Genomic DNA, 27,551 nt, shown 5'->3' on the forward strand with positions numbered 1-27,551 from the left:
GAGAATGCGTATTTCACTATACATCAGGAGACAGATTCCAATTTAAAACTCTTAAAAAATAATTTTAAAAAGCCACAAGAACATAAAATAATGTATTCCTCAAATTTTAAATATAAAAATTATACTAAGAGGAAAGGACTCCAGAACACTCAGTAAGTTATTATTTGTAGCTTTAACCCATACAAATTTACTCCTAACAATTTCCAAAAAATAGTAAATAGAAGGTTACATTTGGAATTCAACTAAAATATAGAGATGCCTTAGGAGATGAGTTATCGACATTCATGTAATTTTTGTTGTGTACTATTAATTTCAGTATAAATCAAGATATGGATCATACTATGGTACACTAAAATCTTATTTCATATTTATTGTCACAAACAGTAAACAAGTATACAAAACAACAAAACTAACAGCTTTTTAAAAACATGCACAGCAATATTAGAGAAACAACATATAATGCAAACCTGAGTAACACCAACTCTAATATCTCTGCTGACAGAACTGATTCCTTTCAGTATATCCCCACCGGCTCGGAGAAATCCAGAACTCCCACGCAGAAAGCCTGTTCCTAGTAGTTCCATGGCTTCGTCCAGAGAAATTTTGCGAACATTTTGCCGGGTGGATGCTAAGCATAAATGTATTTAAAAAAAAAAAAAAAACACCTCTGTAAAGGGCAGTTGTAACTTCTTTGCATCTTAAAAAAAATTGTGATGAATACCAATTAATCTTTCCCAACTACATTAGTAAATCCAAATATTTAAAGCAAAATTTCATAACAGAACCAGAATCAAAGCTCTGAGGATTCGAAGCCCTTTTGATGAACGTGACCTAGAAATACATGGAAGTAACTGCCATCCTAAATCCAGAACTGCTTCAAGATAAACATTTTGCTGCTCAATTTTTCTGAAAATAGCACAGCAGAAACCACTTGTTCTTAGATATTAATCAAATCAAGATCTTAACATTTTAGTGCATCAGGGTCTGCAAACAACAAAACCACCTTATCTTAAATTTGTCACTACTGATCGTGGGAATTATTGAATATGTTCATGTTCTGTGTCTGATTTTATTAAAGATACACTTTGAGGCATGTGTGCTAAACACGTCAGCTAGGCAATTCCACGCTGCAAGAGCGGTCATCTAACATCTCTCCTACAACTTTCCTTCCATTAGAAAAATTCTCATAGTCATTCAAAAGAAAAATTTAATGCTAAAAGTGAAACAGCAGGCCCCCTGAGAGAGACAGATGAACTGTGGGATTTAATTTCATGACAAAACAGGTGGTAAGAGCACAAAAATTCATTCTTTCTCTCTCGTATACTTGATAAGACACTTAATACCCTAAAATTCTTAAGATAATATTGAACTTAAAAACGAAAACACTAACAGTGAAAGCAATAGGTGACTAACCTTGACATTTCTGACAAAGCTCATCCAATGAAGTGAGCTGTAGCTCACGAAAGCTTATGCTCAAATAAATTTGTTAGTCTCTAAAGTACCACAAGTACTCCTTTTCTTTTTGCTATCTTTCTCAGGCACCCATCCCTTAAGTGCTAAGATTAGGCAGTTATGACCACACTGACCATAAGGGGTAAAGAAGAAAATAAGGCAAATTTATTCATTCTATAGATAATGTCTATTACAAAAGACAGTAATTTTTCTGAAACTGAAAAAATATGGCAGTTTTCTTTAACAGGCAGGACAGGCAGGGCAGAAAAGGTGGGGGAGTTGCACTGTATTAAGTTGCACTGTTTTAAGGGAGCAGTATGACTGCTCAGAGCTCAAGTATGAAACTGCAGAAAAACCTGAGTGTCTCTGGATTAAGTTTAGAAGCGTGAGCAACAAGGGTGATGTCGTGGTGGGAGTCTGCTATAGACCACCGAACCAGGGGGATGAGGTGGACGAGGCTTTCTTCCGGCAACTCACAGAAGTTACTAGATTGCAGGCCCTGGTTCTCATGGGAGACTTCAAACACGCTGATATCTGCTGGGAGAGCAATACAGCGGTGCACAGACAATCCAAGAAGTTTTTGGAAAGTGTAGGGGACAATTTCCTGGTGCAAGTGCTGGAGGAACCAACTAGGGGCAGAGCTCTTCTTGACCTGCTGCTCACAAACTGGGAAGAATTAGTAGGGGAAGCTAAAGTGGATGGGAACCTGGGAGGCAGTGACCATGAGATGGTCGAGTTCAGGATCCTGACACAGGGAAGAAAGGAGAGCAGCAGAATATGGACCCTGGACTTCAGAAAAAGCAGACTTTGATTCCCTCAGGGAACTGATGGGCAGGATCCCCTGGGAGAATAACATGAGGGGGGAAAGGAGTCCAGGAGAGCTGGCTGTATTTTAAAGAATCCTTATTGAGGTTACAGGGACAAACCATCCCGATGTGAAGAAAGAATAGTAAATATGGCAGGCAACCAGCTTGCCTTAACAGTGAAATCCTTGCTGATCTTAAACACAAAAAAGAAGCTTACAAGAAGTGGAAGATTGGACAAATCACCAGGGAGGAGTATAAAAATATTGCTCGGGCATGCAGGAGTGAAATCAGGAAGGCCAAATAACACCTGGAGTTGCAGCTAGCAAGAGATGTTAAGAGTAACAAGAAGGGTTTCTTCAGGTATGTTAGCAACAAGAAGAAAGTCAAGGAAAGTGTGGGTCGCTTACTGAATGAGGGAGGCAATCTAGTGACAGAGAATGTGGAAAAAGCTAATGTACTCAATGCTTTTTTTCCCTCTGTCTTCACGAACAAGGTCAGCTCCCAGACTACTGCATTGGGCAACACAGCATGGGGAGGACGTGACCAGCCCTCTGTGGAGAAAGAAGTGGTTCAGGACTATTTAGAAAAGCTGGACAAGCACAAGTCCATGGGGCTGGATGCGCTGTATCCGAGAGTGCTAAAGGAGTTGGCGGATGTGATTGCAGAGCCGTTGGCCATTACCTTTGAAAACTCATGGCGATCGGGGGAAGTCCCGGATGACTGGAAAAAGGCTAATCTAGTGTCCATCTTTAAAAAAGGGAAGAAGGAAGATCCTGGCAACTACAGGCCAGTCAGCCTCACCTCAGTCCCTGGAAAAATCATGGAGCAAGTCCTCAAGGAATCAATTCTGAAGCACTTAGAGGAGAGGAAAGTAATCAGGAACAGGGTAGTGTTCAATGGCTCCATGTCTTGTTGGCAGTCGGTATCAAGTGGAGTGCCCCAAGTGTTGGTCCTCGGGCCGGTTCTGTTCAATATCTTCATAAATGATCTGGAAGATGGCATGGACTGCACCCTCAGCAAGTTTGCAGATGACACTAAACTGGGAGGAGAAGTAGATATGCTGGAGGGTAGGGATAGGATACACAGGGACCTAGACAAATTAGAGGATTAGGCCAAAAGTAATCTGATGAGGTTCAACAAGGACAAGTGTAGAGTCCTGCACTTAGGACAGAAGAATCCCATGCACCGCTACAGACTAGGGACCGAATGGCTCGGCAGCAGTACTGCAGAAAAGGACCTAGGGGTTACAGTGGACAAGAAGCTGGATATGAGTCAGTGTGCCCTGGTTTCCAAGAAGGCCAATGGCATTTTGGGATGTATAAGTAGGGGCATTGCCAGCAGATCGAGGGACGTGATCGTTCCCCTCTATTCAAGATTCTGTGAGGCCTTATCTGGACGACTGTGTCCAGTTTTGGGCTCCACACTACAAGAAGGATGTGGAAAAATTGGAAAGAGTCCAGCGGAGGGCAACAAAAATGATTAGGGAACAGGAACACATGATTTATGAGGAGAGGCTGAGGGAACTGGGATTGTTTAGTCTACGGAAGAGAAGAATGGGGGGCGGATTTGATAACTGCTTTCAACTACCTGAAAGGGGGTTCCAAAGAGGATGGATCTAGACTGTTCTCAGTGGTAGCTAATGACAGAACAAGGAGTAATGGTCTCAAGTTGCAGTGGGGGAGGTTTAGATTGGATATTAGGAAAAACTTTTTCACTAGGAGGGTGGTGAAACACTGGAATGAGTTACCTAGGGAGGTGTTGGAATCTCCTTCCTTAGGTATTTTTAAGGTCAGGCTTGACAAAGCCCTGGCTGGAATGATTTAGTTGGGGACTGATCCTGCTTTGAGCAGGGGGTTGGACTGGATGACCTCCTGAGGCCCCTTCCAACCCCGATATTCTATGATTGTATGATTCTAACTCAGTTGTTCTCTTTAACATGGTATTTAGCAGTCAAATAATCCATAAATAAGCTTGTTGAGAAGGGAGAGTGAATATATAAAAACACACACACACAGTTTCAAAATACTGAAAGCTTCTAATTTAGTCTTAATTAAAATCAAGTTCTCTCATGATTTCCCTGGCTACATTCCTACCCTAACTCATGACATTTAAGGCCTTTTCTGAAGTCAAGAGCGTAGATCAGAGTGTGGGCTCATGTATTCAGCTCTCCATCCTGTTACATTCAGTGAGTATAGGATGAATTTAAATTTTTCATTCTTCTAACACCACATTATCAACAATAAAAAAAACCAACAATATGATGGATGCAAAGGAAAACACAGAACACCGTGAAGAACTGAATGAGGATCTACAACTACCTCTTGACCTGATGGGACTGATGATTAGTTTGCTTGTATACTATACCAGCTATGAATTGTATCGCCTTTTCCCCATAGACCTTCCATCTGGAAAGACTTTGAGGATTTAAATGTGGATTTGTTGGAATAAATTGATAAAACTTTAACTATGCGGATGTTTTATTATAGGAATATTACTTAACATCTTATGTGACTCAGCGCTCAGATTACAGAATCGTGCATTTGGAATCTAGGTGAAGGCACTGAAACTGCCTCTTAAGTGAGCTCATTCAACAATCTGCTTGTACCATACTCAGCTGAAACAGATACATGCTCCCTAAAAAATTTCAGGTTCCATTTATATCATCTCTATTTAAAATTCCTCAAAAGTCAAGAAAACAGTTTTTGTTTTAAGAAAACTAATTCAATTATTGTTACATAAAATTTAATGGGCTGGGCAACAACGAAAACCATAATGATTTGCTTTAGCTTATATACTATGGACACGCTCCCCAAAAAGAGTGCTCCTCAGCTGTACTCCCATATCTGACTGGTAAAACTGAAGGATTGATGGGGGTGGGGGAAAAGAAAGAGAAGATGTCTATGATCCCTAGTCTTTCCTCAGAGGGCAAGAGGGTCTCCGCATGAACACAGCTAGGAGTTCTGTGTGACTAAGACTCAGTCAACTACACAGTTGGGACTATGTTTGATTTCAGGTGGCATGGCTAGCTGAAAAGGAAAAGATACAGCAACAAGCCATTCTAGGCAACGTTGTGCCCTGGTAAACCAATGAAAAAAATCAATCCAATGTTAAACACTACACAGAGGAGCAGTAACTCTCTAGAACTTTTACCATTCAAGAAGCAAAAAAGGTTGAACATGCAGTTGTTGCCAGGTGTCATTGTCAGCTCATATGAGAAACATGCTACTAATGAGTCTGAAGGACAGGCACTCTGAGCGGATGTCCCAAAATCTATGGAGTTATATAACCAGACTTCCCCACAGATCCTGGGGCTTGGTGCCCTTACAAAGCCACATTCCACCTTCACGTAGCTGAAAATCCCTTCACCCTCTGAGGAGTAGATATGCATATGGAACTAAATAGTATTTCCAAGTAAATTTTCCCCCAAATGTGGGGTGTATTAATGCAAAAGTAGATGATCACTAAAAAACACAGGGCTACATCACCATTATAAAATGCTGTAAAATGCAGCAAAAGAGTGGTATGATTAGTTTGTTTAAACAAAGTATCTGGTGTCTGCATTTTGATCTAAGCCTTTATTTATGGATTATATATGACTTATAGAACTAAGATAAGTTTGCTAAATTCTTACTGAAAAACAAAACATCTGCTTTACCTGTTGCCTGTTTACATGTCACAGCTCTAGCCAACACTGTGCCTAAAAGCTTTGAAACTGCTATCCGCACATCGTAATTGGAACCATCAAATGATTTAAAACATAGGGTTGCAACGCTATCCAGATCTGTGCTCCACATAAAAACTGCCTCCTTCTGAAGTTCAAGAAGACACTAGACAAAAAGGGGAGGAGTGGGGAGAGAAAAATATATTCACCATATATATTCTGATATTGTGTAAAAGCATTTAGGCATTTGATACACATTTTAGCTTGCAAGATAACACATAGAAGATAAGAGGATTTCATAAAAATATGTACAGTTCTTGACATTAAAGGGATCTGAATATTTACTGCCAGGACAATGTCTGATAATGCAAGTAATCTAAACTTACTCATTGTTCTTAGTTTAACAATTTCTGGGAGACATATGATAACATCTTAAATCACATTTGGAAGTAATAACCCTACCTGGCATAACTTCAGATACACAGAAAACAAAACTAGGCGCCAATATTGTTGCTAGGTGCTAAAATTCCAGAGTTACTTTTTGGGGAGCATTTTTTTTGTTTGCTAGGAACACATTTTTAGAATAGATTTACATTTTAGCAATTAAAAATTATGCGTATTATAAGCAAACCTTTTCTGTGTTTTTAGGCAGCAAAATTAATTTTTCTTTATCATCTATTTAAAACAGATATATTTAAGAAGATTAATTACTAAAAACAGTTAGTTAATGGGCCACTTTACCTTAGCAGCAGCACAGCGAACTGCCATAGAGCGATCTGTTAAGCACGATCGTGCAGCTTTGTAAATATCTCTGTGACATGGGGTAGCAGCAGCTCCTAAGCCATTCAATATATTTTGCAAACTAAGCATGATCTCATAGCGACCTTGAGACTGATAAAACAAAAGGAAGAAAATGTAAATATTATTTTGCAACACTAACAACGCTAAAAAAGAAAATGAAGATTATTTAAACATGTTTGCAATATATCGGAACTTTTATTTTTAGAGCTCTATTCATGATAAGGTGAGTTAACGCAGGTAATTTGTTACCCCTTTGTAACCAAAAGAAAAGACCTATTCTTCTAAGTTCTACTGGAAATGATTAACATACATATTAAAATTCAAGATAGTTTTATGAACTGAGCTTTGAAATAAAAAGTGTAATTGAGTAGCTGTTTTATGAACGATACAAAACTGTATTTTATCAAGATCATTCATGAAGGGGACTATCAATAATTGTGATTCATCCTTCTCAATTGATATTATTACAGATAAATTCTCTAACAATTCTTTTGGATTTGCAGATGGTGCTTCTATATGGCATGACCTACAGCAACTCTGTGATTTTTTTATACCATTCACCTTGTCCCATTGTTCTTCACACTACTAAGAGTCATCACAGCCTATTAATTTTATCTGCAAACATCTTTTAAACTTGTGGTTCCTTACCTCTGCATTCTTCACTGCTTTAAGCACATTTCCAACAGTATCAGTAAAGCTGTTTCCCAAGATTCTCCCCAGTTTTTTGTACAAATATCCCAAGCATACCACTGCAGCACTAAAACAAAGCAGATCCAAACTTGTGAAGATGAATGCAACAACAGAGGAGAGGCTGAGGGATTGAAGTAATCAGCTGATCTATTTCAATTTTTTTTTTTTTAAATTCAAGTCTAAAAAATTTTAACAATAAAAAAAAAAAATCAACTGGGTGTTACAACTTCCCAGAAATGTCCTGTAATACAAATGAATTACTGAAATTCATCAGAGAAAAAATGGGTCTTTGAAAAGTGTGGTACACACCTGCACCAAAGGTATTAAATACTCAAGTACCAGAATTCAAAGTACTAACCTATTCAAGTATTTGATGAGGGAACTGAAAGAAACAAATGAAAATATGAACAACTTCCCCCTCCAAAAAAAAAAACGCTCCAAAATTAGTTTATTTCAGGGGGAAATAAGTGATAAGCGGACTTGATATACTGCATACTTTCAAGCACTGCAGTTAGCACTTAACAGTGTTTACTTTTGCTGAGTATTAGGACTAGACAAACAGTACTCAAAAAATGATTTCAGAGTAACAGCCGTGTTAGTCTGTATTCGCAAAAAGAAAAGGAGTACTTGTGGCACCTTAGAGACTAACCAATTTATTTGAGCATAAGCTTTTGTGAGCTACAGCTCACTTCATCGGATGCATACTGTGGAAAGTGTAGAAGATCTTATTATATACACACAAAGCAAAAAAATATATTCTTCAGTAAGTAGTGGGTTTTTCCTTACAATGATTTTTTAATGAAAACTTTTTTGGGGTATTGACTGGTTTATAATTGGTCAAATAATTTTGATGAATATCAGCAAAATTAATCAAACAGTATATTTTACACATTTGTCTTGCTATTCAACCAGCCCTACTGAATATGTATTAATATTGCACATTCTCCAAAATATCCATTAAACTAATATTATATTTCCATTAAATTGGGAAACCCAAAGTTCTACAATATGGGAGTTAAAACGTTCTCAGAATAACTCATTTAAACTAAGGTTTCAGAGTAACAGCCGTGTTAGTCTGTATTTGCAAAAAGAAAAGGAGTACTTGTGGCACCTTACAGACTAACCAATTTATTTGAGCATAAGCTTTCGTGAGCTACAGCTCACTTCATCGGATGCATACTGTGGAAAGTGTAGAAGATCTTTTTATACACACAATGCTTTATGCTTTGTGTGTATAAAAAGATCTTCTACACTTTCCACAGTATGCATCCGCTGAAGTGAGCTGTAGCTCACGAAAGCTTATGCTCAAATAAATTGGTTAGTCTGTAAGGTGCCACAAGTACTCCTTTTCTTCATTTAAACTAAGATTAACAGTCATTCCCTAATGACAAAAATACATTATGAAAAATTCCCATTTCTCATCAAAAAGATTCCACTTTCTTCAAAGGCCACTTCATTATTGCTTGATTGACTTATTACAGCAATTTACAGACTGACAGATTAGATTTAAATTTTGTCCATGATTTGGCTGGGCATGAAAAGTACAGTGGTAACGTCGTCCTGTATGAATGCTTGTTTGACAGATGCAAGAAAAAACTATTCTAATTAGTCTAATGTCAAGAAAGAACAAACCTATACCCTTCAAATTTTAATTGTAGGGACGAAGTTAACAAAAATTTCCCTAAGAACTAAGTCTTAATTTAATTGTGGCACCTTAGAGACTAACCAATTTATTTGAGCATAAGACTAACATGGCTGCTACTCTGAAACCTGTCTTAATTTAATGACACCATTTGCAATATTTACTCACACAAGTAATTTTACTACCCTATCACTCACATAAATACAGGTTATGTAAATGGGCCCTAGGAATCAAAAGTTTCTAGCAATGTGTTGCCTACTAATTCACTGTTATTAGCAGAATTTCTAAATGGAATACAAATATATGCAATAAAAATACTAGCTCCACCTGTGCACAAGTGCTGCAACCCAGAAGAGCCATGAGTACAGGGTATATGAAGCTCCTTTGCCTGCCTCCAGGGTAGGGCTGCTTCCCTCCCATAATTGCAGGCTTTTATTTTCTATATTTGATACTCTTAAGTCCAGACAGTACCAACTTCTCATGACAATCTCATTGTGAAAATCTTTCTTAAACTGTTATACTGCAAGCAAATTTACAGTATATAATCTACAGTATTTAGAATGCTTAATAGGTATTTTCTTCTCATTCTGTGCTGTTTTTTGTCCCTTTAATGTAACTTCCCCTCCATTTCAGTATGTTTTAAGACTTTCATCTCAAATTCCTCCCCAAATCTTGTACCTGGAGATGTCAGTAGAAAGTGAACTACTGATCTTTCTACTGTATGTAGAAAGTAGAGCTGAGATTTTTATCCAAAAATGGCAAAGATAGAAATCACACTGAAGTGGCACATCAAAAGTTACAAAATGAAATGAGGATTTTATATAACTTTTATATATTTTATATCACAAAATAACTAAATCATTCACTATTCTATCCTAAAGGAAGCATATGAAACATCAAAAATAAAATTGCTGTGCTTCTGATATGCAGGAGTGTAATCTGAATTTGCTTTCAGTGTTCATGTTAGTTTAGTCTTGATTTTTAATGCTCAGAAGTCTTTGAAGGTTAGCATGATGTGATATAAAAAGACAGTTATTCTTATTACTAGGTTTGGGGGGATTTTTACTTACAGTTTTGTGGGTAGATAACTTGGTGAATCATCTTTGCTCCGAATGAGTTCATTGCATTTGTCAACTGTCTGGTAAACAGAGAAAGCGTCTCCAATACTATAAAGTATAGCTAGGTTCTTGGCTATGAGCCTTCTGGTAGGAGGGCCTGGTGAACTATTTAACAGAGATATTAGTTGTTCAGCCAGTTTCTTCTGTTTTTCCCTTACGTCAGCCTGGAAATAAAGTTAGTAACCAGTTAAACTAAAGCATGATTATCTTTAACTTCTCCCCAGATTGCTTTGTTTCAACTAGTTTGACATTCTCAATGTATAAAGTCAATTTTTTTACCCAGCTTTTCGACTAAATGGAAGACAGTCTGAAATATGTGAGCCAGTTATAGAATCTTACATCTACACTTTTCTCTAGTATTATTCCCAGGAATATTTTCAACAGCATCAGAGCAGCTGAATCCTTCTGACACAAAACTGTAATTTCTTCTTATTGGTTGTGTGTGTCATTCACCATCTCTCTTTAAAAAGATAAGATAATTCATAAGAGAACACACAAACAGTGCACCTTTCCAGAAAAACAACTATTGAAAATGTACACTGGGAAAAAACATTAAGAGTTATTAAAAATATCAGAATTTAGTGAAAATATTTTCCTCTATTAGACTACAGTGTTGAGGTTAAAGGAAATATCAATTTGTGTATTCTCTTTAAAAGAGTAAGAAATGGTAATTAGCAACTATCATAACACTTTACAATTTTCCAACATAGTTACCCAAGTTCCTAAGTGACTACTATCTAGATCAATTTACTAGTAAGCTAGATCAGCGATGTATACCCTTTGGCTTTGGAGCCACATGCCGCATTTGGGACCCTGCACAAAGCTCTCAAAGTTCATAGAATCATAGAATATCAGGGTTGGAAGGGACCCCAGAAGGTCATCTAGTCCAACCCCCTGCTCAAAGCAGGACCAATTCCCAGTTAAATCATCCCAGCCAGGGCTTTGTCAAGCCTGACCTTAAAAACCTCTAAGGAAGGAGATTCTACCACCTCCCTAGGTAACGCATTCCAGTGTTTCACCACCCTCTTAGTGAAAAAGTTTTTCCTAATATCCAATCTAAACCTCCCCCACTGCAACTTGAGACCATTACTCCTCGTTCTGTCATCTGCTACAATTGAGAACAGTCTAGAGCCATCCTCTTTGGAACCCCCTTTTAGGTAGTTGAAAGCAGCTATCAAATCCCCCCTCATTCTTCTCTTCTGCAGGCTAAACAATCACAGCTCCCTCAGCCTCTCCTCATAACTCATGTGTTCCAGTCCCCTAATCATTTTTGTTGCCCTTCGCTGGACTCTCTCCAATTTATCCACATCCTTCTTGAAGTGTGGGGCCCAAAACTGGACACAGTACTCCAGATGAGGCCTCACCAATGTCGAATAGAGGGGAACGATCACGTCCCTCGATCTGCTCGCTATGCCCCTACTTATACATCCCAAAATGCCATTGGCCTTCTTGGCAACAAGGGCACACTGTTGACTCATATCCAGCTTCTCGTCCACTGTCACCCCTAGGTCCTTTTCCGCAGAACTGCTGCCTAGCCATTCGGTCCCTAGTCTGTAGCTGTGCATTGGGTTCTTCCGTCCTAAGTGCAGGACCCTGCACTTATCCTTATTGAACCTCATCAGATTTCTTTTGGCCCAATCCTCCAATTTGTCTAGGTCTTTCTGTATCCTATCCCTCCCCTCCAGTGTATCTACCACTCCTCCCAGTTTAGTATCATCCGCAAATTTGCTGAGAGTGCAATCCACACCATCCTCCAGATCATTTATGAAGATATTGAACAAAACCGGCCCCAGGACTGACCCTTGGGGTACTCCACTTGATACCGGCTGCCAACTAGATATGGAGCCATTGATCACTACCCGTTGAGCCCGACAATCTAGCCAGCTTTCTACCCACCTTGTAGTGCATTCATCCAGCCCATATGTTCTATGTTTCTGTCAGAGATCTTTAGTCTAATCTTAGACAGAGCAAACAAAGTATATATCATACGGGCATTGCCATCTCACCGAACACACACAAGACAAGTCTAGCAGCCAGAGTTGGCAGGATCCCACCCGAACTCTTCCATCATTCAATAAGAAAAAGGGAGCCAGAGAGGAAATATGTCAGATGGAGCTACAGAGAGCCACAAAATAATTATGCCATGATATGCTGACATTCTCCTGCAAGGACATGAAGCAACAATCACAACATCATATTGTAGTTATTTCTCCAACTACTTTTATTGATGAAGAGGCTCTCCAGCTCAAGGGTTACCACCACTGATCTACTGCCTAAACAGTAGCAGCAGTAATATTTATTCTATCACGTGGCCACTAAACAGACTTTTAATTCAACTTTTTTTCTGTGTATATACAGGAGATAAAACAGAAAAGCAGCAGCTCTCACACTGTTTTGATTAAAAAAAACCACAACAGTACAGATATACAGAAATACAAAGAATACAAAAAGGCTGATCATTTAAACCTGTAAAATATGAAATCTTGTGAAATATTTTTTTCCACCAGATTCAAAGAGCTGTTTTACTGGAAGAGAACATAAATTCTCTGCAATGTTTTAAAATGTTTTGTTTGCTTGAAGTTCAGTAAGAACATCACGTAGAAGATCTAAAATATTATCATCCAAGTAGATCTTTAAAATTAACCCTACCTATAGAACACCTAGTATAAGGAGTATGGGATATGGAGAAAAATAGTTCTCTCTGAGGAATATTATTTCTTTCCAATTATATTATACTTACCCTGCTAGTCACTGGTAAAAGTTTTTCCAAAAATCTCAACCATTCAAAAATGAACTCTGCCTTCTGAAATTCACCAAGCTGGTTATATGCCTCTTCATTAAGCAGTAAGCTGTGAGCCAGCTCCATTCCTTGAAATCTCTCTCCTCAAAGACTACAGATTAAGACACTCAGAGCTGTAGCTAATCAGGGTTCGCCTCATCAAACTCGAGTGACTGAATCAGAAGACTGAACTCCTAAAAAAGAGAAATCATACCACATTTCAATCTTAGCTTACTGATATTAACACTAATTTTCAGAGTAAAAGAGTAACCAATGCACATGGACACACATAGTATTAAATATTTTATTTGGCTGCACTTGTTGATATTTATGCTCATGGAATTGACAGACTGATAGTACTCAAATAAATTGGTTAGTCTCTAAGGTGCCACAAGTACTCCCGTTCTTTTTGCAGATACAGACTAACACGGCTGCTACTGTGAAACCTAATATAACATGCTGATTAAAGACAGATATAGTACAGAATGTGCCAGGTAAGCTTGCTCACAAAGCTATCAGTTCACCGACAAGTCTCTTTTGAAATTCCGGTACCTTGTTGAGCATCTGCTGAAAAATGATGGTCATTCAAGCCCAATTGTGACAAATTTTGTAATCTATAGTAAAGTTCACTGATCGGGCTCTAAAAATCATGGGATAAAAATAGAGATTAAAGCTCATGTTAATTTATGCCCTGGCTAGATATAAACCCCATTTCACATAAAGGCCTGGTGCATTACTCTACTCATATATCTATCCATAATATATAGGGACTTAATTTTATTCTTAAAGAAACTTCTGAGATGGTCTTTTTTAAAAAAATTCCTGTTAACTAATATGACAATTTATTTTTACAAGTTAATTAATAAGAAATGAATTCAATACAACTTGCATCCAGATTCTTTGCTGCACCAGTCCTTCAAAAACTACATTTTGGGTCTAACACCCTCCAAACATAATTAAAAACAAATTTAATAAAAAACAATTCTAAATATGTATTTGTTATCCTACAGGAATGTCACATAGGTTTTATAAGCAAAAATATAGGATTTGGTAAGAAATTTTGTATCTATCGCAAACAAAAATATTCTTTGAGCCTGCAGTAAAATGCTAGTGTCATATCTTAAACTCCAAAACAAATGATCCTTTCCAGAGGTCATTAAGACTGCTGAACATGCATTTCTTTCTATGCAGCAGCAATACTGTACTGTAAAATGATATATCAAGCAGCAAATGGGTAGCACAAAGGAATGCTAAATAATTTAGTGCTCAGCTTGTCATATGCACAGCAGCAGGTTATCTTTATTACCCTCAAACACATTCTGCCCACCTCTTACTCCCTAAGGAAATTAGTCATATATAATTTATTATTTGAAATATACCTGAAATACCAGGCAGCTTGACAATGTACTACACTAGAAACTCACAGCCAAAATAAATATTTAAGTGGCTAATTATATATATATATATAAATTGCTTATTTACATGTACTTTCACAGCTTGCTAGCATTCTTACTCTGTAAGTAGAGTATTCATATAAATTAATTTTATCCACTTTACATTTTTCTCTAACCTACATGAGCTAGAGGATTAAACTTTTCATTCCATATTTGGGCAAAGTTTCTTCTTTGTTACAGTGTGGAAATACTACGCACAGTCTTTGTACAATCTCCTTAATTCTCATCCAGTGCATGTTTCTAGCTCTGCTTTTGTAAATCACCTACCACAGTCAATTCCAAGTCATCTTAAAAGATGATTACAAGCTGCAGTTTTTTGCTAACCAAAAAGATCTCAAATTCAAATTTCTAGCGTCCTTTGCTTTGCAAAATCTGGCATCCCAAAATGGTCAAAGAAGATTCCCATGTATAAAAAAATTGTAAAAATACAAAAAAATAGTTAAGCTAAAGGGTAGCTTATTTTCATATATTAAACAATATATTAATAAAATGTATTTTGAAAAAAAATCTCTTCAAAGGAATAAAAAATAGATTCTTCTACCTGGGACTTCTTATCAAATGCAACGTCACTCTGCAATGGAAATCCAGTCTCTCCCCCTTCGAGTCAGCTTGGATGAAGGATATCAAGAACCCTACTACTCAGCAATAAAATATGAAACCCAGAGCACATGAAGACCAAGAAATACTGCTCTACTCATGGAATACAACAACAAAAACCTAACTTCAGAAGTTCTGACTGTTACTTCTGGTTTCTATCTCAGAGCACCTACCAAAAATCACAACACTGAACAGCTCCTGCATAAAACATTCAAATGGTCTGCACATTATTTTCTTTGTATTCCACCTAAAATTTAATAAATTTCACTACAGTAGTTTATGACACAATCTCTTTTCTCTGTTTATGTTATATTCAACTTTTCAATTGTTTTTAACTCCCACAAAAAAGGGGAGGGGGGGGAGACCACAGCTAAAGTAATATCCTGGCTATGATTCTAGAAGGATATGCTCTTTGATTTCTTCACGGGACTTGCAAAAATAAACCCATACACAAGGAAATACGCATCTACATATAAAAAGTATTACAAATTCATATGATTATTTCAAAATCTTCAAACTGGTTTAATGTGCTAATGATAAAAGCAAAGAGGAACTGACGTATGAGTCAACAAAGAGGGTACTAGCAAAGATGACTAAGAGGTTTCTGAAGCATCTGTGAAGAATATAGTGGACTTTGACGCAAAAGATCAGGATGAGTGGATCTTTCCAGACTCCTGCTATCCCAAGGATAATTCTAACACTGGAATGAATGAATACTGTTTTAAACCCAAGATGGTAGGAGACTTTTCACATTTTTTTAGACACCAATGCTTTCCTTTCGTAATCAAAGCTTCCAAAACAATACATCCTGTGAGCCTTCCAAGACTTTATTTTGGCTGAATTTATGAGCAGGTTCCCCTCACCTTAGTGTATCTACGACACCCTTCCTACAGACACCTCTAGTGTGCCTGCCACAACCTATCACTTATTCTGAACCTTTACAGCCTCTGGAAACTCCACTAACATGAAAAAGAAATCAGAAGAGGGTACTGATCTACGGCTTTCCAAGCAAGGAGAGTAGTGAAGAAATGTAATGTCTATTGCAACATGCTGGTGCTAGAGTCAGAAAGGAGCATGGATACAAAAATCAGGGATGGGGCAATGACATTCCACAGTGGGATGTCAACATATGGTGTAAGGAAAAGTTGGATCCTAATATTATTAATTATTTTTATTGTAGTCATGCTCAAAAGTGCTAGCCCACTTTCCAAATGTACGAAGAAACACCTCAACCCCATAGAGCGTATAATATAAGGATACAAGTGTGTGTCCACATATGACACAGATATACTTTTATGGCATTTCCTTAAGGTTGGGGGAATATCAAGGTTGTGATTTTGCTCAACCTGGAATTTAAAAATTTTGGGAAAAACCCACTGAGAAAAGAAAAATGAAGATTTTATTAAATGAAACAAGCTACATATGCAATTCACTTTGAAAGCATATTTATTCTTCAAACAAAAAAGGCACATGCAGGCCAAAGGAAAAAAGCTGGTTATTCTGTAAATAAAGACAGAATAACTGAGTCCCCCTAACTAGTTAGGTCTACTGTCCTCTTGTATTTGCTCCTAAATAACCATGTACATTTATCAACTTAGGGCCTGGGTTTGCAACTGGATTCATGCAGACAGCCTTTCAACTCTTCAGGTCAATGGGGTTCCTTAAGTTGTTTTTAATACAAAAGTGTTCTTTAAAATATCACTTTTAAGGATACGCTATTTCAAAGTTGTGGTATCCTAAACAAGAATCTTTAGTAATTAGTTAAAAAAAATAAATAATACATCAAGTCAGCAGGAGATCCAATCAGAAAATGTTGCTAAAAAACAAAACAAAAACTCACAAAATATATCTCCCAAACAGCTTTAGATCACAGCGTCATTCTAAATACGCTCTCTCTACCATGAGCTTTCAAGTTCGTTTTATAGTTATAACATCCTTGCAGAGTCATGAAGATTTACTAACCAAGGCAGAAAATATACCCACCCACCATTCATTACCATAGCAAAGATGTTAATGGAAAGACATTTTGTTTGTCAACTTGGCACATAGAATTTTGCAAGGCTGAGTCAGAACATATTCCCAGAAGAAAAGTTCCTAGTGAATGGGCACCAGATTTATAAATTCCACAATTATTTCAGTGTGCAGAGTTTACAGCATCAAAACACCAAAAAAAAATCAACAATAGTTCAGATTCCAGAACCCGACATCTTACATCAGCAAAGTGAAATACATTACTTGTTTATATCAAAAGAAAAAAGAATTGGTAAACCAGGGTCAGAGACATTTGGAGAAGTTACCTTTAGCAACTGAACAAGAACATCTGAATATTATTCGTTCCAGGGTTAGACAAAGCCACAGACAAGGTAAAATTCAAGATAGGGCAGATAATGAGTCTCAGCTTTGGACTTTCATCTGTGGTGGAAAACCCACTTGTGCTGTAAACACATCCTTGCCGAAACAAGCACTCCAGATTTACCACTGATTACTGTCTTCCTCCAGATGTGACTGTGTAACAAGGATATTGACATTAATGAACTGCAATTTTCAATTACTAAGCAACAATGGCAATTTTATGATTTTTTTCCACAGATAGTTTTTATTTTTTCTGCTCAAAACAAATGAAACATCCCTACCAACCTCCCATACTCAAATATTGAGATTTTAATCATGGTCCACTATTCCAAGAGTGATCACTGATTAATAATGGGAACTAATAGACAGTGATTATTTTACAGTGTTTACAAATTTCCTTTCAGACCTGAAGGTTTTCTATTTATGAATAAAAAACATTTGATCACTCATTGCTGCCTTTCTCTGCGAAGTTGACAGTAATGACTCTTCATATTCAAGTAAGATTTGGGTGCCTAGATACTACATTCAGATAAAGATCTAGTAAATCATTATCAACTGCCTCTCCTTAGTAGTGAAAATTCAAAGCAAAGCATAAAAGCTGCAGTAACTTACTCATAATAAATATTACCCTACACATTATTTTCAGACAAATAATATTGAACATTAAGTTCTGAAACATGTATGCAATAAATTTGGTATAAAAATAAATATTCAATCAATAAACTGATGGACTCTCCCCTACATGCCTACCCCACATTCCAGCCATAACAAAAAATGGATGCTAACCCGAAACTAATCATATATTTTGTAAGCTAGACAATCAAAATCAACCTAGCCAGGCTACCAAAAACAAAACAAACAACCACAACAACCTGCCAAAATCAAAACGCCACTCAAATTATCTAATAGCAAGTATCTGTTCACCAGTGCAAGGTCTTGGGAAGTCCAAAGTAGAAATATTTTAACTAGTTTGCAGTAACATTTTTCTTCTTAAAGCTTTAGGTTCTCTAACACTAATCTAAGAAATGTAACCAATATATTGGGTCTTCCGACCTCAGGAGTTTAGTCTGTGATCATTAACAGTTCTAATCAATTTTATTCCTGCAGGGTTGTTGTAAAAGTTTAATAGGGTGATCGTTACTTCTTAGCCAACTGCATGACAAGACAATCAATGCTCAAACCTAATTTAAGCACTTAAAGATACTTATCTATAAAGTCTTCAAAACAGAAACACTGCTTCTATGTGACTTCTCAACCTTTTTCATCAAAATAAAAATTGGGTGGAGTGTGTTTATACTCATCTTATAGGTCAAAATATGTGCTAACAGGACAATTTCATTGAGGTTGTATGACTGTTAACTGACAGCAGATGCTGTCCCAAATTTTTTAACTAAATACATCAAAGCATGTATTCTGATTTTAGTCTCAAACATTATCTACCAGACCAAAATCCAAACAGATTCAGAGTCCAATCCTGCCCTCTCCGCAAATACCAAACTCCTGCAGACTTCAAAGGGGGATTAGATTGCACAAGGAATGCAGGACTGCATCCTTAGGTAGCCAAGAGTGTGACATAATATAATATAAATAGGATTCAACCAGTTTAAATATTTAACAAAGGATAGAATTCTAACACATCAATAAGAAGTAGATCTTGCTGATTTAAATGACAAATACAACATCCTAGCTGCTAAAACAATTGAAATTTAAACATGGACAACACTGCATTTAAACAGACATATCCCAATGCTATACACATTTTTGATGAGTCTAAACAAAGTCAAAGCAAACTCAGATTGCTCAAAATGGTATGACAACAATTACCCACCTATGTACAGAAAAAGCATCCAAGACAAAAAAATCTGATTAAACACCAGCAATAAGGTAAAGCAAAAATAAATAAAGAATGACTGCAAGGAAAGCTCTAAATATTTAGTTTTTATCCCACTGACTTCTCTTTCCTTAATATCACGTGGGAGGTGTCAATGTCCTCAGCATTATGCTTTCTAACCAGCAATGCTGTGCCTTTTCTCTGTAGACAAAACCTTAAAATTCTCACTGCACAGAACCACAAAATGTAATTACAGACTGCTGCTGCTATGGCTGGATATGCATTGGCCTGTCCAAGTATGGTCTGTTTTCAGAGCTTTGTGATTCATTCTTGCTCTCTCATTCAATAGCTAAATGGGTGAATTTAATGTATGCTTCCACTCAATCAAACAAATATAAGAAATGAAATAAAATGTTTAGTAAAGGTTAATATTTTGAGTATTTCAGCATCAGTAGAAAAATCAAAACAACAGTATGAAATCAATTTTAAAGAAAAAGTCACCTATATGGATTCTGAACATTTCAAAACAGATCAGAGGCACCATATACTGAAAAAATTAATTCTTTTATGCTTTGTGTTACTGAGTATATACCCCATAAGACCTCAAAAAGGCTCTGATGTTGCAAATACTTACACACATGCTTGATTTGATGCATGAGTAGTACTATAGTCACATGCATGAAGTTAAACACACATAGAACTGTTTGCAGGATCAGGACCTAAGATTCTCAAATACCATATTTACTTCTACCAAAATCATTCAGGACTTCACACCTCTAAGTTAAAGGTGCTGTATTCTAGGCTCCAACTGTATTGGGATATGATTGTTTCTCAACAACCGGTGTGTGGAGCAGACACGGTCCCTGAGATTTCCCTGACACAGTTTAGGAAGGCAGCAAGCTGGTCCCTGGTATCAAAAAGATTGAAAAACATAATATACTGTCCAGCAATGGGACTCCTCACAAATGCTATCAATGGGACTCTGCAGGGGCCTGTCCTATCACATCACAATGCAAGATCAGGACTCTAGTCAATACTACGCATCACTTGATTCTCTAGAAATTGAAAATAACTGCTTCGTAAAGAAGATTCTAGAACAGCTCAAAGCAGATATAGCTGTACACAGATTTGAAATGTTGGCACAATGGCCACATAAACTAGCTAATTATCCAAATATTTTATTGGCCCTAAAGCAAATATTTAATTTAGGATACAAAATATCTCTAGACTTAACATCGTAGCAATGAATTAACACAATTCTTAAAGAAAAGAAAGAGAACTATCAATTAATAAATTAAAAACTGGAACAATCCAGCATTTCTACACAACTTATTTCTGATTAAATACAGTTCATTATAAATACTTAAACATGACAAATCACAAGACAGACATATGTCCTGATTGTTTATATCTATCTTTATGAAAATGGCAAAACAATTTTTGCCATAGGTTCAGCATTTACAACTTAAAAGATCTAAATAACCAAAAGCATTTTATCCCCCAATAAAAATAAAATCCAACCAAATTTAAAGAAATCATAGAATCATAGAATATCAGGGTTGGAAGGGACCTCAGAAGGTCATCTAGTCCAACCCCCTGCTCAAAGCAGGACCAATCCCCAATTTTTGCCCTGATCCCAAATGGCCCCCTCAAGGATTGAACTCACAATCCTGGGTTTAGCAGGCCAATGCTCAAACCACTGAGCTATCCCTCCCCAATATTTAAAAACAAAACAGTTATTTACTTAAGACTTGGATAATTCCAGCTTCATATTGTGGAAGCATCAAAAAGAAAGCAAGTACCCTTAAATCTACACATTGACACTTTCTAATCCCTTCCTGCATATCACAACCCTATTATCTAACTCCCCCCCCTCCCCCGGCAAACAATCTCATCACTGTAGCCTTGACTACACTAGGGTTTTAGGAATTTCTCCCCTTCTCCAAAATTCATACTATCACCACACAGGTAAAGCTCCACAAACTGAAGAAATATTAGGAGCTCTTGTACAGAACTCTGGCATCACTTAGACCTGCCCTGGGCAAGACTGGACGAGGTTTTCAAAACGCCAGCAACTGCAGGAGCCTTGTCTATACTAGCACTTCCAATGCTGCTACCCCCAATGGCATATTTTTAAAAAGCCAAAATAAACACTCCCAAACCCTAGCATACTCACAGCATGGGGGTGTTTGTCTTTTGCAGCGCCTGTTATCTGTAACAGCCTACCTATAACAAAACAGGTCATCTACTCAACATTCTGTTTCAATTTCAATTAAAAACCTATTCTTTTCTGCCAATACCTCTTTCTTTCTCAAGCCCTCTATATTACTTACCTGCATAAAAGCATTTTGGGATTCAGTACACATGAAAGTAGGAATAGAAAATAAAGTAGCACGGTCTCTCCCGTGAAATGACACTTCTATCCTCCTCCCTTTAGTGAAACTAATCCAGAAAAAGCTCGGAAACCCCGGGAAACTATCCAGCAAAGAATGAGCTTAATTTCATTTTCTTTCTGCTCTGTGGTTAGAATTTCACACATACAGAGATGACTATCTGTCAAGTCAGTCTAAGCAGTCTTATCAGCAGTAACTATAAGGCGAAGAGGAGTTAGGTTTATTTCTCTCTGCTTTTCACTGTTGATAAATAAATACGGTTATTGATGTGACAGACCATCAGACTGCCTTGGTCAAGGGTTCTCAAAAAGGGGTCAGGACCCCTCAGGGGGTCGTGAGGTTATTACATGCAAGCTGTCAGCCTTCACCCCAAACCGCGCTTCGCCGCCAGCACTTATAATAGCGTTAAATATAAAAAAGGGGTTTTAGTTTATAGGGGGGAGGGGGTCGCACTCAGAGGCTAGCTGTGTGAAAGGGGTCACCAGTACAAAAGTTTGAGAACCACTAGCTTAGGTTCTTCGGTGTGGAGCAGCAAGGCTCTGGGCACGCAAGTTCCGAATCCCAGCAAGACAGACACTTTTCCCCAAAGAAATACATAAGCCAGCTCTGCCACTCTTGTCCTTTTCTCCGACATGGGTGTGGAGGTCGAGCATGACTTCACCGCCTCCACTTATCACCCATGCCCTGAGCTTGGAAAGAAAGAGCAGGTAAAAGGTCTAGGAAAAGCTCCTGGACCCTTTTCATCGCCCTCACCTTTACAGAGGTTCCTGACAGGATCTGATCACTCTTTGAAGTCGAGACATCCTTCTACCTTCCTGGGCCAAGGAAAGCTGGCCGGAGTTCAACACACCTTTTTAGCATCACCTCACCCCTCCCGACCAAGAACCGCCAGCTGCCTCTCACAACAGGTCGCCGGCCCCCTTCAACTCCGTCCCCAGCCCATGGGGGGCGGGGGGGGAACGGGGGTGGCAGAGTTCCTGGCCCCTTCAGACCCCCCCATACCCCAGCCTAGGGGGAGGGGCTGGCAGAGCTCCTGCCCCTTTCAGCCCCCCATACCCCAGCCTGGGGGGAGGGGCTGGCAGAGCTCCTGCCCCTCTCAGCCCCCCATACCCCAGCGTGGGCGGGGGAGGGGCTGGCAGAGCTCCGCCGGCTCGGGTTACCTGGCCCGCACGGAGCTAGCTGGCGAGTCTCCCGTTCCGGATCCGCAGGGCGAGGTGCCGCCGAGCTGCCGCGAAAAGCCGCGGCTCCGGCCGGCTTCCTCCAGCGCCGGAGGCGACGCCAATCCACAGGCCTGGCTGCAGAGAGGCGGGGGAGGGAGGCGCGGCTCAGGGCCGTGCAATCGGGTCCGGAGCCATCGAGCGCCCGCTGTGGCAGGCGCGGCCTCGCTGCTCCGCGGCAGAGCCGGGCGTGGGGGAGCTGCCGGGGCTCCCCCTGCGCACTAGGCTGCTCAGCACCGCGCCGGCCCGGGGCCGCGGGCCTTGGCATCATCCCTACCTGGACCCCTGCAGCGCTGCTCCCCGGCCAGTAACCTCCGCACGGCCCCAGTCCGGCCGCATGAAAGCCGGGACGGCCCTGGGGTGGAAGTCCTGCCGCCGAACTGAGGGAGACAGCGACGCCCCAGTGAGGCGTGGCCCGAGCCCCGGGGCTAAGGGTCTGGTACCATGAGGATGCCGTAGTTAGGAGTCCGTAGCTGCTTTAAAAATACAATGTCGCTTTAATTTTAAAAAGAAAAGGAGGACTTGTGGAGACTAACCACCTTAGTCTCTAAGGTGCCACAAGTCCTCCTTTTCTTTTTGCGAATACAGACGAACACGGCTGTTACTCTGAAGCTTTAATTTTACTTCATCTGGTGAGTTTTAACCCGCCCCATCTTTCTTTTACGGGGGGGACGACAGTCCTACTGTCCAATAAAATGTCTCATGCACCCAGTGTACAACAACGGGTGGTTCAAAAGAGGAGGTTTTGGAGTAGAAGTGGTGGGATTGGGACAGAATTGTATTTGGTATGGCTGGGAACACTCTGGGGCAGAGACGCATAGCAGTTTGCTTACGGGAGTGGTAAGAGGTGTCTCCTGTACAGATTCCGTTTTACAAGCACCTCTGAGATGCAGCTACCTTTGGGATGGAGAGTGTCCTGCAACTGGCCCACAGCACACTGCAAATAGTGTAGGGAAAGGAACAGACAGGACCTTGTTGTCACGGTCTTATTCAAAACCCCATCATATATTAACTACTTAATACTCAATTTAGCTACTTCAAAATGCTGAAGACCTCAGGTGGCCCTGTTGGAATATGAACCTATGATTCCAGCCAGTACTACATCATTTTCAGACCTGAAACTTAAGACGTTCTTTATTGTGTTTTCTAACAGTGCCTAGCACAAGGACCTTTTAAAAACTTAAGTATAAAGAGGTAAATAGCAAGGTCCCCCCAAGGAGCTGTACTCAGACCTGTGCTGTTTAACATATTGAGAAGTGATCTGGAAAAGGGGGCAAACCGTGAGATGGCAAAGTTTGCAGATGACACTAAACTACTCATTATTGCAGAGTGCTACAAAGGGAGCTCACAAAACTGAGTGATGAGGCAATAAAATGGCAGATGAAATTCAATGTTGATAAAAATTATTGTACTTTTATATATACAAAACGATGGGTTATAAATTAGATGTTACCACTCAAGAAAGAGCTCTGTTACATAGTTCTGTGGAAACATCTGCTCAGTGTGCAGTGATAGTCAAAAACGCTAACAATGTTAGGAACTATTAGGAAAGGATAAGATAAGAAGACAGAAAAGATCATACTGCCACTATATAATTTCACGGTATCCCACACCTTGAATACTATCTACAATTCTGGTTGCCCCATCTCAAAAAACATATATTAGAATTAGAAAGGGTACAGACAAGAGCAACACAGATTATTAGGGATATGGAACAGTTTCCACATGGAAAAATTAAAAAGACCGGGACTGTTCAGATTAAAAAGGGGGGATATGAGAGAGGTGTATAAAGTCATGAATGGTCTGGAGAAAGTGGATAGGGAAGTGTTATTGACCCCTTCACATACTACAAGAATCAGGGCCAATGAAATTAATAGGCAGCAGGTTTAAAACTAACATAAGGAAGTATTTCTTCACATAGTGCACAGTCAAACTGTGTAATTTGTTGCCATGGAATGTTGTGAAGTCCAAAAATATAACTGGGTTCTAAAAAGAAATAAGGAGGATAGTGTGACACTGTATAAAAAGGAATTTGATCATCTACACTAGTATTGTCACCACCGTTACATAATTGCACTAAATCTTGTACAAAATATGCCATGTAAGGTATCTGTGGAGAAGTTGTGATCTGTTGAACAGTGCTATCTTGTTGAAATGTGTATTTCACCATTGTGTATGAAGTTATGAAATTTTACTGTATGCTTATTACTAAATGTGTTCCTGGGTAACACCCACAAGACAGATTTACATGAAGACTAGCCAGCCATGTGCTGATGGGCCATTAAGGAGAATCAACTCTTCCAGTGGGCCTCTCCCAAGGACACCTCAGAGAGCATATGGACAATGGATGCCCCATGACTCAGCAGGGCAGGTGGAATATGTGATGCATAGCTCCATGTTTGAGCCAGTACTTTTCCATGCACATGGACTGGGGGCAGGGGTGAAAGTAAGGCAGGACAGCGTACTGGTAACAAGTAGCTGCCAGTAACGGCCTGTACCACTGACTTTAAAGCGCTGCCAGCAGGGCTGCCAATAGGGGGGCACAAAAGGGGCAGCAATGACCCAGCAGAGTCGCCACTGGGGGGCACAAAAGGGGCACCGCTTACAGGGGGAGAGGAGGGAAAGAAGTAGCTGTCCTGGGGCTGCAATTTAAAAGGGCCTGGAGCTCTGTAGTGGCAGTGGCTGCCGGAGCCCCGGGCCCTTTAAATCGCTGCTGGAGCCCTGGGCGGTGCAGGCCAGGCAGTGCAGATGGGCTGGCTGGGGGACACTGCCCCCAGCCCCGCCCCTTCCAGAGCAGCCCCGTACCGGTAAGAGCTCAGTTTTAGTTTCACCCCTGACTGGGGGTATAAACTGGAAACAGTGACATCACCTCCTTTCCTCACTACTGTCCCACTACTCCCCCTTGTCTCTGGACTATGATTTCTAACAAGGTGAGCTTTGAAAAATGGACTGAGGACCCCCATCTTTTGGGTGTACCAGAGAGACTTATTAAAAGCTAGCAGATTTAACTTCACTGCTCTTACCCTGATCCACAGACTCTGAAATCATCTGTAATGTATATGATTCACTTTAACCTTTTAATAACTCTCTTCTGTTTTCACATTAATAAACCTTTAGTTTTAGTTTACTAAAGGATTGGCTGCCAGCATGGTTTTTGGGTGGGATCCTGAAGTATATTTTGACCTGGGGTGAGTGGCTGGTTCTTTGGGACTGGAAGACCCTAATGTGAGATGAATTTTGGTTTTAATCGTCTTTCATCGTACAGTTTGGTTTGTCTGGGTGGAGCATGAGGGGCTGGAGGGCCTGAAGGGGACCATCTGTGGCTTCATAACAACTAGTATAGCAATTTGGAAGCACACATTTGTTACTGATTTGGTTAAGTTTTATGATAGAATATACCACCTGTTTGGGGTACGTGCCCTATTTTCTGGCAGTCTGACCTGAAACTGGCGGCGTGACAGATAGGTCCATCAATGACTATTAGCCAAGATGGTCAGGGATGCAACCCATGCTCTGGATGTCCCGAAACCTCTCATTGCCAGAAGCTGTGGCTGGACAGCAGGGGATGGATTACTCAATAATTGCCCTGTTCTTTTCATTCCCTCTGAAGCATCTGGCACATGCCACTGTTGAAATACAGGATAATGAGCTAGATGGACTATTGGTCTAACCCAGTATGGCCATTCTTATGTTAGAGAATCTGAGCTACTGAGTTAATCCAATTTGTAGTTATTACTCATAATGGTCAACTAACTATGGCTCTTTAACGTGAAAGGTTTTTTGCTAAATTTGTAAACAGAGAATTTAGCATGTGCTAATATTGCCTGTAGATTTTATCTTAATCCTTCTCAGGAAAAAATTGGTATTCTAGATGTAATTTATAAACATTTTAATATCATATTACTATAAAATTTAAAAACAATTAAAATTATATCTGTTTACTACATGTGAATTCAGTTTTCCTTTATTCACCCTTTATTCCTGACCATAGGAGTCATGGGAATGCCATATTCAGATTACAAATTACAGATTACAAATTACAATACAGATTACAAATACAGATTGGATTTGTATGTGAAGGACCTTATTAAGAAGCTTCTAGTGATTTCAGATTAGTTAATGTAACAAAGGACTGAAAGTAAATTGCAGTGAACAAGAACATTAATTATATGTTCCATTACTTACCCTATTTTTATATAAATGTGTTGAATGATTTAAAAAAGTTTCAGTCCAATCCTGCAAACCTAAATCACAGGAGTAGTCTTTAAAAAATCAAATAATCCCATTGAGCTAAATTCTCTTATTTATATCAGTGTTAAATCCAGAATAACTCCCCCAAAATTTGTGGAGTTACACCAAGGCAATAGAACAAAAGAATTTGGTTCCTTAACTTCTGTTGGACTATTCATGTATGTATGAGTAAGGGTTGCAGGGCTGGGACCTTTATTTAAAGAGAATTAAACATTATGAAACAGTAATACGTTTAAACAAAATAAAATTCAATTGCCTTTTAAAATCTTAAAGAAATAATGTCATAGCAGGTAAATTAAGAGATTAAAAATGTTAATTGCAAAAATTAAGCAAAACTATTACATTACTTGTTAAATATTCGCACGTAGTCATACCTGAGGATCTGAACTTGCAAACCGTTAAGGCAAGTGAGTAACTTTACTCATGAAAGTATTATATTCTTATGTTTATGTTCTTCAGTAAGCCCATGGCTTCAAAATAAGTAAAATTACTCATGTGTCTAAGTGT

The 27,551-nt window shown here is 39.0% G+C and overlaps 1 protein-coding gene across 13 annotated transcripts in view; it reads right to left on the reverse strand.

The window, feature by feature from the left end:
• HEATR5A (HEAT repeat containing 5A) overlaps positions 1-23,294 on the reverse strand; it is a 128,324-nt gene extending 105,030 nt beyond the window's left edge. For 5 of the 13 annotated variants that reach the window (XM_075129748.1, XM_048852597.2, XM_048852599.2 and 2 more), the window contains exons 1-8: positions 22,737-22,873; positions 17,298-17,505; positions 12,911-13,143; positions 10,123-10,334; positions 7,369-7,477; positions 6,661-6,810; positions 5,914-6,085; positions 468-628 (exon numbers count right to left, since the gene is read on the reverse strand). In XM_075129748.1, coding sequence (XP_074985849.1) covers positions 468-628; positions 5,914-6,085; positions 6,661-6,810; positions 7,369-7,477; positions 10,123-10,334; positions 12,911-13,036 — 930 coding nt within the window. In that variant the 5' untranslated portion in view covers positions 13,037-13,143; positions 17,298-17,505; positions 22,737-22,873. Of the gene's footprint in view, positions 1-467; positions 629-5,913; positions 6,086-6,660; positions 6,811-7,368; positions 7,478-10,122; positions 10,335-12,910; positions 13,144-17,297; positions 17,506-19,817; positions 19,834-21,516; positions 21,532-22,329; positions 22,480-22,736; positions 22,874-23,070 lie in introns of those variants that run through there. The other 8 variants (XM_048852589.2, XM_048852590.2, XM_048852592.2 and 5 more) reach the window with 8 other exon arrangements.
• Between the last annotated feature and the right edge of the window lie 4,257 nt (positions 23,295-27,551).

The sequence above is a fragment of the Caretta caretta genome, chromosome 6 (assembly GCF_965140235.1).
Source record: "Caretta caretta isolate rCarCar2 chromosome 6, rCarCar1.hap1, whole genome shotgun sequence".
Classification (NCBI taxonomy): Eukaryota; Metazoa; Chordata; order Testudines; family Cheloniidae; genus Caretta; species Caretta caretta.